This window comes from Vipera berus (assembly GCF_964194415.1).
Source record: "Vipera berus genome assembly, chromosome: 2".
Classification (NCBI taxonomy): domain Eukaryota; kingdom Metazoa; phylum Chordata; class Lepidosauria; order Squamata; family Viperidae; genus Vipera; species Vipera berus.
In genome coordinates this window covers 225119200-225133259 of record NC_138203.1, presented here as the reverse complement: position 1 = coordinate 225133259, position 14060 = coordinate 225119200, and the positions used below count along the sequence as shown (strand labels likewise).

The window sequence follows — 14060 nt, the reverse complement described above, 5'->3', positions numbered from 1 at the left end:
AGCTGGGTTTTATAAAACCTTTTCGCTTTAGGCCTCCACCGCCATGTGCAAAAAAAAAAGGTTCAATGAATCAATCAATTTCAACTTCTCACTGGGAAAAAAAAAGATCTCACAAAGTTGGAATTGATTGATTGAACTTTTTAGTCCCACCCAATCTGCCATTACCACCGCAGCCAGGCCCCCTCAAGGGCCATGCCACCCCAACGAGCTGCCCCCACCCAATGGGCCACACCCACCCAGCCCCCGACGATACATAAGTGGGTTTTGGGTTGCAGTTTGGGCACTTGGTCTCTAAAAGGTTCGCCATCACTGTTCTAGAACAATAGTTGGCAGAGCATGAGGCTGAGCTGATGAAGCTCAGTTGGAAACTGAGATAGAATTTAAATATCCCACAGGTCTGAGTGAGGAAGATCAACTATTTAAGGCAACATCTTAGAAAAAATAGAGGATGCTTACACCTTGGTGACTTCCCCTCCCACCCCATCCCCCACCCCCACAGCATTTTGCAATACATACAGCACCATGACCAGGTTAGGGAGATAATTGTAGTAACAACAAACAAGCTGAAAACTGCAATCAGGAATATTATAATCACTTGTGAGTGTCCTCGACTGTGTAAACTTTTTGGTAATTTGCTCCCTCCCTGATGTCCTGTGTTTGGATTAAATGCAGAAAAATGAAGAACTCATGAGGAAACTTCCAAGTGGCCTTTTCATACCAGAACTGAGAAACTTCAAAAGAAGGACAGAAAGATTTATAGCAGGAAATACAATAACAAGGTGAATTAATAGATCATCTGCAGCAATGGAGCAAGTTTAAACAAATTCTAAAGCACTCTGATAAATGAGGGAAGTATCAGGAACTCAGATGATAAATTGTAGGACATATTAATTTAGATTTATTTCAACTAAATATTAAGTAATTCTTAACTAAAGAACAGAGATTTTCTTTACAGCTTTAGAAGCTTCTGGATTTCTGTTAAATAACTTTCAGTAAAATAGTTCTGAATGGAATCTTTGGAAAGCAAAATTGTGAATTAATGAGTCATTGTTTCCATTCTAGCCATTATGGTCAGTGGATACAAATAAACTGTTTACAGATGTAATGGCTGTTCTTTTTGAATAGTTATTTTGCATGCCCCTGTGTTCAAAATATGTGTTTATGTGAACTCTGTTTGGCTAAGAGTTAAACAAATATGACTAAATTATAGCATAGATTCTACAACTGCTATATTTAGAACAGCGTAAGGAATTCTCACTGTTCATACCATATTGGTTTAAGAGGAAATACAGGATGAGCATTTTTTTTGTCACCCACATAAGATTTTAGCCAGCCTCTGCCTCCCAACTCCTCTTTTTTCCTTTCATAACTCCAGTCATTTTCATTAAATAACAAAATTTACCCCATTTTGAAAGATGTGCTGAAGGCTGCTAATAGCATTAACGGGGAAATTTGTAGCCAACTTTGATTACCTTAGAATGCACTTCAAGGTGCCACAGGGAAATAGACCACACACTGGGGAAAACAGAAATTGCCTGTCCGATCATTTTAGCTAATGGAATAAGCACATCATTCCAAATTATTGCGGGAGTTTATTTTTTTGTAGTAAAATATTGGCAGGCAACTGAAGAGATTTATGGAGCCTCTCTGAGATTTATCTCTTGACAGAAATCAAATAAGTTTCCAACCATGCAATTCTGGAATGTTTAATCAAAGCAAATCTATCTGGAACTATTGTTGCAAATAGAACCCCTCCATCCACCAGCATTGCTTTCCAGCTGGTTGGGCTGAAGCAACAGTGTTTGGGAGTTGTGAAAAAGTAGAAAGCAGGGGATACAGTTGAAACTGGAAGCACCCCTCTGCCTGAACAAATAGGGGACCCCAGTAATACTTCACATGACATGGCACAACCTGCAATTTCTTCTGTTAATTTTGTCCCTTTCCTTGGACTTTCAGAGACTAATTCATCCCATTATATATTTTAATCCACTCGTGCAAGAAAACTACTGCCACATATATAACCTCCTTTGCTGAGAGTTAAAACTGTTAGAAGTTGCGCTGGAGAATAATATGGATTCTGTCAGCAAGCACTTGTCAGAAATTCCTCAGATGTATCTATATCAGGCGATTATGGACAGATCATGAAATTGCTAGATTTCTGCCTCCTCAGTTACACAGTAGGTGGAATTTGGTGAAAGTACATATAAGACAAAATTTTATCAGGGCATCTCTGTCCACTGACTGAGGTAGTTGCTGCTTGTGAATTTCTCTCTGGAAATGATATTCCTCCAGACCAAATTGACCTGAAGGATTAATAGGAGCAGGGTGTAAGAATAGTGAGCTGTAAATCCGCCAGAAAGTTCAAAATGGGAACAAAGCCTTCATAGCTTATGTTAAACAAAATTTGAGAATTTAATTATATGTTTCAATTTCCTGGATTTTTTTTTGAACTATGTTTGGCTTGTTATTATACTCACAGCTTAAACCAGGGGTTTTTTTTTTAAAAAGAATGACTTGACATGCCTTTTATTGTAAGGATATTTTATTAGCACTCTGCATAATGTTGTAATCTACACCTGAAGACAGAATACCTCTGTTGGGAGAACTGTATTTCTCCCAGCAGTATTTTGGCTTCTGCCAGAACTGGTGAATCTACAGTTAGAAGAATTCTCAAAGATCAGTGGAAAGTGAAAGCTTCTCCTGTTGTTAAATTCCTTTGCATCTAAGCTACAGCAATCTAGTTGAGAAAAATGCTACTGTGAAAAATGCTGTTATTGTCTACATTATTCTGTTTGCCATTTTAGTTGGAAGTAGTTTCCTGCATGTTAAGAAAGCAAAGAATTTAGCATGAGTTCATTTTAAATTCTAGAGCTTCAATGAATCTACTAGATAATACTGTGCTTCCCCGAAATAAGACCCAATCAGAAAACAAACTCATACATGATTTTTCAGGATGCTCGTAATATAAGCCCTACCCCCCAAATAAGTCCCAGTTAAGATCATCAACCAGATGGACTCATTTAGTACATCCATTGCAACACACGACAGACATATTAAATTATAAAATATTAATTAGTCTGTCTTTGCTTGCCTGCGGCCGCAATGAAATAAGCAACCACGCAGCATGTCTGGCAGGCCGGTTCTCATGCCTCCCTCCATGTCTCTGCCTCCATCTGCTGCTGGTGCTGCCCCCGTGAGGAGAGGGAGGTGGAAGGGCAGGGGCGGTGCCACGCCACAACCCCTGAGTGCTTGATCCTCACCATCCACCCTTGCCCTCCAGCTCCACTGCACACACAGGACGAGCCTCCCACCCGCCACCCCACCGTGACAGCCTCAGTGAAGGGCAGGGAGCCCCCATCCCCAAGAAGCATCCAGGACTCCCCTCCCTGCTCCACCCACCCAAGCCCAGCCCTGGAGCTCCACCACGCACCCTGTACCCGCACACCTCAGGGCCCTGCAGCCATCACCCCTGATTTAATGGTAGATTTAATGGGAATGATATTTTGACCCCCAGACAAGATGAGTGCAAAAACAAAGAGCTATTCTGTTGAGTTCAAGAAAGGAACAAGAATCTTATGGCTTTCTGCAAAGAGAAGCAGCTGGTTCTCCGAATGGCCCCAAAATGGCAAGCAGAGTACAAGAACCTCAGTCAACAGGTGGACTAGGGAAATGCTAAGAAGTGCAAGTGTGGCTCAGATCGGCAACCATTATTTCCTGAACTGGAAGACAGCATCTGTGAATGGATTGCTGACAGGAGAGCAAAGGCTTTGGTTGTGCGCAGGGCTGATATTCAAGCAAGCACTTGCCCTTGCAATGGCACCACAGTTAGAAACATCCCCAGAATTCAAAGCATCTCAACACTGGCTGGATGGCTTCCTTCAGCGATATGAACTGTCTCTAAGAAGATCGACAACACTGTTCAAACTGGAAGATAATGAACTTATTAAATGTGTACTTGCATTCAAGTCCTTTGTTGATGGCACCGATTTTTCTAAATACCAACTCTCCAACACGATTGCTATGGATGAAACTGCAGTGTTTATGGGCCAAGGATCTCAAATGGCAATTGATCAAAGGGGTGTCTCATCAATCTACATTTCCTCCACTGGTTACGGAAGTGCAGGTGTTACCAGTATTTTGGCACTTCATCTGGATGGAAAGAAAGCCCCACCTCTAATCATCACTAAGGGCAAGAAAGATAAGCTTGAACGTGTTTCAGGCATTTATGTTCTTGATACTGAAGAAGCCTGGTGCACACAAGCAGTTATAAGGAAGTAGGTTGATTTAATGCTGCCACTTGTTTTGCGAGGTGGCCAAAGAGATCTGCTAGTCTGTGATTCAGCCAGCACTCACTGCACTAAAGACATGAAGAACTTCCTTGCAGAGAGAAGAATAGATCAAATAATGATTCCTATCTCCAGATTTTTGGTATTGCAATAAACAAGGACCACTTGCACATGGAAATCAATGTCTACATTTAAAATAGAATGGAGAGAAATCAGCGTGGAAACTTTGGAAGCCTAGCCTGCCAGAGGTCCTGACTTGGGTGAAGAATTCATGGGATAAAATCACTGACGGCTGTGTTGCCAGTGCACTACGAGTCTGGCTACATGGACAAGAAGTGCTCATTTAAGGAGAGCTCTGTTGCTGGACATGAGAGATTGGGGCCAATGGTTCTACAGGAAATGGAATTGCAAGAAATTCAGGGCGGAATTTGGGATTTGGAGAGTTATGACGATGTTCCAGAAGGTGTCATGATTGTATTTAAGTAACTGCAGATTGTTGTACATCAGAGGTGCTGTGCTCACTTTCCTTGCCCAGGTTGGGCTTCCCAGGCTGGGGGGGGGGGGTTGAGGGGAAACAGGGCTCCTGCTGGACGGGGCTGCTGCTGCTGGTGCCACTGCTGCGAGGTGAGAAAAGGGAAGGCAGATGGTGGGGCAGTGGGGGGGGGGTGCTGGCTTCTGGGCCCCAAGGTGCAGGGGTGTGGGATGCATGGGACAGCTCTGGGGCTGGGCTTGGGCAGGGCAGAGCAGGAGGGGAGTTCCAGCTGCCTGTTGGATTAATTTGATAATCAGCTAAGTATACTGTGTGAATGCAGCTGTATAAAGAATAACATATTTTGGCTATAGTTTTGCTTGTGAAATACATTTGGTAATATCCTGCTAATCAAAGTAAAGACAGCAAATTCAGTGAGGCTCATTTTTAAATCAATCAGCTTCTCTTTTCTCATTAAGCAGATTGGTTTCTTAATGGCATCAAAGATCAAAAGTCAGATTCTTTTAAATCTCCATCCCAGCATGGTGGAATAGTTAAAAAGATTTTTTTTTCTTTTTTGCTAATGGAGGCTTGGACTCTAGCAGTTCCAAGTAATTGGGTGGGGAAAAAACAGGGATTTATTAACATTTTCTCTATAAATAATCATGGATGGTAATTGGATCCCCTTCTAATTCTTCTTGCTGTCAGACCCAATAAAGAATCCTTCAGACAGTAGCTAGATGCTGTTCTGACCCTTCTCTTTAATTTTCCACAGCAGTTTTCCCCATTTTAATTTCATAAATAAAATAAGTTAGTGTTGGTTAAAAAAAATTCAGTCCAAAACAGAAACCGTGGTAATGTTTTTTGTATTAAAAAACCTTCTAAGATCTCTGATTGTAAAAGCTTTGGAACAAAAGTTGACTGCAAAACAAGCTCAGTAATCCTTTCTTCTTCCTTCTACCATCTCCAACTCAGCTTTAAAATAACTCCATCTGCACACATCAGACAATGCACATTTCCAGCAAAGTTTCCACCCACCCTTGTGACCTGCTCCTTCCTTCTTTGCTATTCAATGCTTTCTGAATAGGTTGTAATCTACTGTTTCTCCTGAAAAGCAAGACAGAGGTTACTGTTGAAAGGAGATTCTAAAGAGGGAGGATTTTGAAAAGTACATCTCAAGTTCTGGATGCAGAGTCTTCTCCAACCTGGACCACAATTCCAATATGCGAGTGTGTTGTGTTCCTAAAACTGGGTCTTAGCTTGGTGTTGAAGCCAACTGATTACACCAAACCCAAGGTATGGAAAAAGAGACTTTTATTTTGGTACGAAGGAATAAAAGTCACCTTGGCTTTGGAAGCTACCAAGGCAGTCCTTTACAGTTTTACAGCAGTTTTATAACCAAAGGTGATTTTCATACACCCCTCTGCCCACCCAATACATCCCTTTTCCCTCCCCCCAATAATGCATGCATAACATATAATATTGATTGGTTACCTGGATTGCAGCCCTCTAAAGCTTTCTCGCTTGCTATGCAAAATAGCAGTATCGGACAACCTTTACCCTCCTTAGGTCACGGGAATATTGCAAAGCTTTTAATTTCCTGTGCCAGCTATGTGGTTTTAACATTTCTTGTAAATGAAGCTCAGCATCCTGGCTAAGTGGTTAAACCAGTGATTCTGTCTCGCTTCATTGGCCCTGCATCCTCCATCCCCTACAGCCCCCTAATATGTCAACTGTTAGCTAGCTTGTCTGCAAAACCCTCAGTGAGCAGAAAGGAAAAAAGCTGTTTAAGAAAAAGTTGTTTAAGAGTAGATGTTTCTTCTCAGACTTCATCTTCCTCACTCCCATGTTCATCTCAACCACACCTGGGTCCTATCTCCACATATGACCCTTCTTCTGATGTGCCTCATCTGCACATACTTTCTTTCATCTAACCTTTCAAGGGAAAATCATAGTTTTCTAAAGTCTTACAAGAAATGTTAATGACTATTAGAAAGGTTCTTTTTTGGTTCAATTTTCATTGGGGAAGAAGAAACAGAGATTAAGGAAGCTAAGACTTGAAGATAAGGTGGCTTTCACAGTTGGCAGGACTCAGCAACCCCTTGTTGAAGATGGTGAAGGCAGCAGAAGGAATCAAGTTAATATTATCCTTCCTAATGAGGGAAGTCAGCTCCCCAGAGAAGGAAATATTAAAAAGGGCAGAAAAATATATTTCCTAAAAAGATATTGAAGAATCAGGAAAGCATGCCCAGTTTTCTTAATAGCCCAGGTCTCCTTCCCCCAAGCAGAAAACCAGTTCTATAGACATGCAAATGTAAACCATCAGGAAAGTTGGAGCTGGAAGCTTAGTAAGACAAAGACCTAAAATCTACATACCCCAGTCCCAGGGAAGCAGGATACCTTTGGACATAATAGGATTGACCCACAGCCATCAAGAATACCAGAAAGGCACACCCAGACTCAGGTCAGAATACATGACACAGGAAATACAAAGCCTGAAACAGAAAATAACTCCAAACAAAAGACTCCAGGGGGTATAAAACCCACTCCCTCCATGTGCTCAGTCCTTTTTCTGCTGGAACCATCTTTCTGTTTGGCTTTCCTCTGCAATAAACTGTAACCTTCTTCCTAAAGCAGTTGCCATGTTGTTTATCCCTGGCTTGATGAAGACTTGTCTTTCTACACTAAAAAGGGCCCTGAGATGGTGGGCTGTTCTCAGGCTACTCAAAGTAGAGGTGTGGTAGAAACGATGGGTGATGTTAGCATTTGGGGATTAGGTGATTGAAGACAGAGGAAGCTGCAGGGAAGAGGAGTGAGGGAAGGAGGAGGACAAATGAAAAAAAAAACTTTGAAGTTGCTCCAAGACGAAAGGAGTGAAATACAAGAAGGAAAAAACAATAGCAGAACAGGAGATAGTAACAGAAACAGTGAAAAAAATCTGTCTTCCTTCAACTTGCAGGCAGATCAGGTAGCGCTGATGGAAGCTATTGTATCTTCCTTGGAATCTGCCCAAAAAGGCATCTGAAAAGAGACATGGAGTGAAGAAAAAGGGGTGTCTCCACTCCCTCCCTTCCTGCTTAGCCATATACCCCACCTGCCTCCCCAATATATTCTTGCTCTAAAGACCATAATTCAGAGCTATCTAGGGGTATCAAAAACAGCATGATTGGTGCCTCAATTAAGCACCTATGAAAGGGGTAGAGCTTTGATTATAAAGTGGTAGCCACCGTCTTGGCCTTTTTATTGCCCTCTGCACATGCTCCTGGCTTTGTAGCTGCAGAATCAGTACATTTTATCTCCAAACAATCAGCAGGTAGTTTTTGCAAGTAATTCAGTAATTTAGTTACAATGATGCTTGGCTGGTCTGAAAAACAATAAAGACACACCCCATACAGCTAAAAAAAAGAAAAGTATAATTTGTGTTTTTTCCATATATATGAAAGGGCTTATTGTTCTGCACATTATGCAATCCTACTCAAGATTCATGTACTGGATCAGACTATGCAAATTGTAGCTCTGTAAGGGTCTGTAAGGGTCATATAGGGACGCGGTGGCTCAGTGGGTTAGGACGCTGAGCTTGTCGATCAGAAGGTCGGCAGTTTGGCGGGTCAAATCCCGAGTGCCGCGTAACAGAGTGAGCACCTGTTACTCGTCCCAGCTTCTGCCAACCTAGCAGTTCGAAAGCACGTAAAAATGCAAGTAGAAAAATAGGGACCGCTACGGTGGGAAGGTAACAGCGTTCCGTGTGCCTTTGGCATCTAGTCATGCCGGCCACGTGACCACGGAGACGTCCTCGGACGAGCGCTGGCTCTTCGGCTTTGAAACGGAGATGAGCACCGGCCCCTAGAGTCGGAAACGACTAGCACGCATGTGCGGGGGAACCTTTACCTTTAAGGGTCATTATAAGGTCAGGAACAGACCCCAGATTTGAACCTGTTTTACATGCTAAATCATAAGGAAGTTATCTTTTTTCTAATTAGTTTGACTTTTTTTTAACAGGCATACTATTGAAAGCTCTATATTTCATCTTTATTGGAAGTTCATAATGAAAGTGAGGAAAACAAAATGTTTTGTAATACTAAATGGATAACGTAATAAATGAACATACTTTTCTTGTTGAGGCATATAATGTGTAGAAAGAACAATAGTGAAATATTGAAGTTTAGGTTTAAGATGATGTTGAGCACTTGCTCAAAATTTTCTTCCCTAATAATTTTTTTCAACTCGAGTTCTTTTGGTGATTGGAACATATTTGCACACATTATTAGCACAATCCATTAATTTTACCTGGATTTTTATTCCCTAAATTTTTCATATCCCTGTTTTCATTTCTCATTAACTCCATCCAGATTTTTCTCAGGTTGCCCCCTTCCTCTTAAACCATTTCTTCTTCTTTCTGTATTTGTTCTGCAATTCACTCCGCCTTCTTTCCCCGTTTGATCAAACCACCTCCTTTTTCAGGGGCCATGTTTTGATACCATCCACATTTATTAATACTGTCTCATTGTTTCCACACTCATCCCACCTCATTCAAAATTTATTGTGTTTCTCTTCAGCCCTCAAACTCTCACTTCCTCAGGAGTACAGGAATGTTCACACAGCTGTTTCACCTATAACTAAATCAATGTTTTATTGCCCTCCAAAGGAAAGGCCAGGAGAATAGACTGCTTTAGGTATGGAGGTTCAGATGCAGGATGGTGGGACACTCTGAATTAATGACTTTGGGAGGTAAACAGCCAGGAGAATACTCAAGTCATTCCAGTGTCAATACCCAAGATAAGAAGCAGGAGAGGCCACCATAGTAAAGGAAAGAGACTAGAGGGAGGGAAGTTGGTGGAGCAGTGGGCCTTGGTGGAGCAGTGGGCTAATGCCTCCTTAAGTAACACCAGCTGCCTGCAATTATTGCAGGTTCGCATCCCACCAGGCTCAAGGTTGACTCAGCCTTCCATCCTTCCGAGGTAGGTAAAATGAGGACCCAGATTGTTGGGGGCAATTAAGCTGACTTTGTAATAATGCCGCTTGGGGGTGTGTGTGAAAGCCCTATATTCTGGAAACAATACTCTACTTCTATATATTAGAACTTCATACTACTTCATTAGTACAGAAATCAGTGCCAGAATAAAACTCCTTGTTTGAGGGTTTATTGGTGCTCTCTGAGTTTGCTTGTTTTCTTACAGATGTTTCATTACCCAAACTAGGTAACATCATTAGTGCTAACATCTGCAAGAAAACAAGCAAGCTCAGAGAGCACCAAGGATCCTTCATGTCAACCCTGAGCTACAAATATTTTTCTTTATTAATCCCTCATTTGTTTAACTACTCTCTTTCTCTCTGTATATCTGTATCTGCTCTTATCCTGAGTCACATTCCAACATACTGTAACACAATAGAATACTCAATAAAAAAACTATTTTAGAGGCACAAAAGAAGCTGGAAGTTGGGCTTTGTTGTATCTTCCTAAGACTGCTCACAATTAGAGGTCACATGAAAAAAGAGCCATCACCAGGAAAAAGAAATCTTAGTCCCATTGAAATGTGTGGGGATGTTTAATTAAAACAAATATAACATCAAGTGTATGTGAAAACAGCTCCATGCAATTTTGAGTTAGGACCACTAACATTTAGTTCAAGGATGCAAACACTTTTAATCTAAGCCAAATTCAAGTCATTTAAAAGCAATGTGTATTTTAAATGGTCTGATTTATTAGAAATATCCACAGATACGCTCGCCTTTTTTCTGAATGTATTTTCTTTACCAGAAGCAACAACATGTAAAGGGAAATTTTATTAAAAACAAAATCAAGATTTGGAACAAAAATATCACAGCACATTAATATTGTACAATTGCTATGGTGACGCAAGTTACAAAAATTTGAAAAGGCACTTTAAAAGTTCACAATAAAAAAGGATAAACTAACATCTTCTCTTCTTCAACAAAAAATGCAGCATTTTAATTGAGACACTACATGTGCCACTTGTTACAATCCTTCATACAAGTACTGTGAATTGTAACAGGACCCACTTCTAGCAGTAGAAAGTGCCTTTAAAGAAACACCTTTTATTATAAATTTTACATAAGCAAATACTTTTGAGAAATTATGTTATAGTTGCGAATTACTGAAATCTGCCAATGTTAACTGTGATTTCACACATTACAATCATTAGAAACTAACCTCAGCATATATAGCCTAAATAAGGAAACAGAAGCAGCTCGAGGCAAGCAGGCAAACGGCCTTCAGCAAAATAATACTATGATTCCATAATACAGCACAGGGATAGAGAGAGGTATTCTTTGTGAGACCATATGTGGAAGTAAAAACATAGACTGAGTCATGCTGGGATAAAACCTGGGATAATGTTTGTTTCAAGACAGAAATGCATCTCTTTCTCTCTCCTTAAGTAGTTGAAAAATTACTTTCAACTGAGAAATGGATTGTTCTGAAATGGCAGCAAAACATCCATTTAAAATGAAATATTACTGTGATATTTCCTCCTTCTAATAGTAAGCTCAGGCTGGTGAGACTCTAATTAAAACAAATACAGCCTTAATCAAAACTATATGTATATGCCTATAGGAAACCGATTGTCAGTTAGATAAGAAAAATGGTTAATGTGGGGAGGAATGAAATGTCCCATTTAAATAGCCTAGACCAGGGCTATGTAATTTAACATCCCTCCAGCTGGATTTAAATTCCCAGCAGCTTCTGGGTGCTAAGGGCAAGGGATTCTGGGAACTACATATAAAAGTAGAAAAGGTCACATTATTTATCTTTGTTTGGTCCGAGTCTGGGTCTTCTTTCATAAGAGCACAACATGCTGTAATGTTTTGTTGCAGAACACAGAAAGCCGATAAATGATCCTATTCAACAATCTCCATGCAACAGAGAATACAAAAGATTTTTTTGGCATAGTGACAAACTTCCAATGAAATTCAGATATTTGCACTGTGATACTGAATGGCTGTGCAAGTGCTGCATAATGGACAAAAACAAGAGAATTATTGAACAACATGCCCCATTTCTTGCTAAAGAGCTATTTCCCTATTACTTATAAAACATTGTTTCACAGCAGATGTTACTCTTCCCTGGAGCAGAAATTAGCCCATTCTAAATTGATTTTGATGAAATAATGGCAAAATAATTCCACAAATGATTGTTCCTATTTAATCCAATTATATTCTTGATGTTTACTTTTTAAGTTCTTTCTTAGATTCACCCCTACTTTATTTTTTACAAAAAAATCATATTTTAATTGCTTGAATTTCTTGCACGTCTCAATGCACTGTAAATAAAATTGTCTAAACAGTGACCCCACCCCTCCAAACAGATATGTCGGAATAACATCTTCAGAAATAACCCCTTGTGAAAAAGGCAATTTGAAGAGGCTTCCACACAGACACACAGCAAAAGTCCATTTAGTAGGAAGCCTTTGGAGGATCCATATATGCTGGATTATAAGGGGGTTGAGCTGAAGGAGCTGAGGCACCAGCTGTAAAAGAAACAAACAGAAAAGCACAGCAGGTTAGTGGCTGTCCACAGTTTATCTTTTTATATTTATTTCTGCATATTTTTTAGATTTTCATCACAAGAGCTAGTGTCCATATGCAGTCAAGAAAGTGTCTATGGAGATTCTCAGTCATCCAGGTCATGGTTGTCCCAAAGGTGCTTTTTTCAGGAGGCGACTGCACTGTTTTTTTTTTTCTGTGAAGATGTTTCGCTTCTGATCCAAGAAGCTTCTTGGATGAGAAGTGAAACATCTTCAAGGAAAAAACAAGAAAGTCCAGTCGCCTCCTGAAAAAAGCACCTTTGCGAAATCAAGGAAAGTCTCGTAACTTGATCTGTAAGTTCTGAAAATTATATCGCAGAATGTGTTCTGTACCAGCCTGCTACCGGCCCCGCAGCAAAAGCAGGGACAACCCCTTTAGAAACGGCAAGAGGCTGGAATAAAGCCTGCCAAATTTATTCACATAAAACAGAGCAAGACAAGACACCAACCATAAAACACGAGCTAAGAAGCAGGAACAATCCAAGCGGTTGCCTTCAGCAAACCAGCCCTCCCACACATTCCCCTTAAATACAGTTCAGGGCGTGGCCTCTCTGTGCCTCCTTCCGAGGTGCCCCATTGCCTTCCTCTGTTTACTCCTGACTGACTGCCTCCTGCGTCGGGCGTCCTTGAACAGGGCCAGCTGTGGGTCATCTTCATCCACGCTGTCAGGCTCACACAGCTGGGTCTGCATCGTGACCAGATGAGAGGGGCCTTGCTGGGGGCTCTCATCAAGCTGTCCAATCCCCTCAGCAAGCTCTTCAACACCCCCCTCCTCCTCCTCTGAGTCGTCCGACCCAACTGCCGAACCCACACGCTGACCCTGAATCACAACAGAATGAAGCGTATTAAAGTGAATTAATGTCCGTGGGGAACTTTTGTTCTTCCGCCAGAGAAAACAATGCAAACATGTTGCTTGGAGCGCTCTGTAAGATGTCTGTACGGAAGCCTTCCTTGTTGAGCCAAAATGTCTCCCTAGCTCTCCTTCTCTATTGAGTTAATTGCCTGCTGTACAACAACACTCCTTCTATAGAGATAGTCTTCAAATTACAACCATTTGTTTAGCAACTGTTTGAAGTTATAACAGCACTGAAAAAAGTGACTTACAACTCACCCTTGAATTTATGACTCTCACAGAATACCCATGTTCACCCAATCAAAATTCTGACATTTGGTAACTAGGGTTGCAGCATCCTGGGGTCATATGATCACCTTCCCAGCCAGTTTCCAACAATGGGGGGAAACATTCACTTAACAACTATAGTGTTTCACTTAACAACTGTGGCAAAAATCATAAAATTGGATGTGACTCACTTAACAACAGCCTGCTTAGCAATGGAAATTATGGCCCCTGTTGTGGTCAAAAGTTGAAGACAACTTTGCATCTGAAATGTTAGGTTGTTAGCTTCTTTCTTCTCCACAACATCTGTATTACCCTATGGAGATTTATAGGTAAAGTGGTCTCTCTCTGGTTTCCTGATGAACATTGCGCAGGAAATGATATTGTTGGGTCTCTTCAAATCCTTGAAGGGGGCTTCGCTTTGATGCAATACAAGCAAAGTACCTCCTTGAAGATCTTTCATGAAGCAAAGCTTACTTTGCAGGAAAAGACTAAGAGAAGTCATCCTGGTTAAAGTCCTTCTAGATTGGGATCTCAGCAAACATTGTAGAAAGACAATGGAGTGCACCAAACCAATCCTGCAGCATGGATCAAAGCAATCTGCCATAAAGCCCCATCCTCATAAACCAAAGATCTTCCAGGCA

General features: G+C 41.0%; 1 protein-coding gene across 2 annotated transcripts in view; it reads right to left on the bottom strand.

The window, feature by feature from the left end:
* SHISA5 (shisa family member 5) overlaps positions 1 to 14060 on the bottom strand; it is a 62184-nt gene that overhangs the window by 21903 nt on the left and 26221 nt on the right. Inside the window, exon 6 of one of the 2 annotated variants that reach the window (XM_081315902.1) lies at positions 10281 to 12242. The exons of the other annotated variant lie outside the window; for it this stretch is intronic. Coding sequence (XP_081172028.1) covers positions 12169 to 12242 — 74 coding nt within the window. The 3' untranslated portion in view covers positions 10281 to 12168. Of the gene's footprint in view, positions 1 to 10280; positions 12243 to 14060 lie in introns of those variants that run through there. 2 annotated transcript variants of the gene reach the window in all.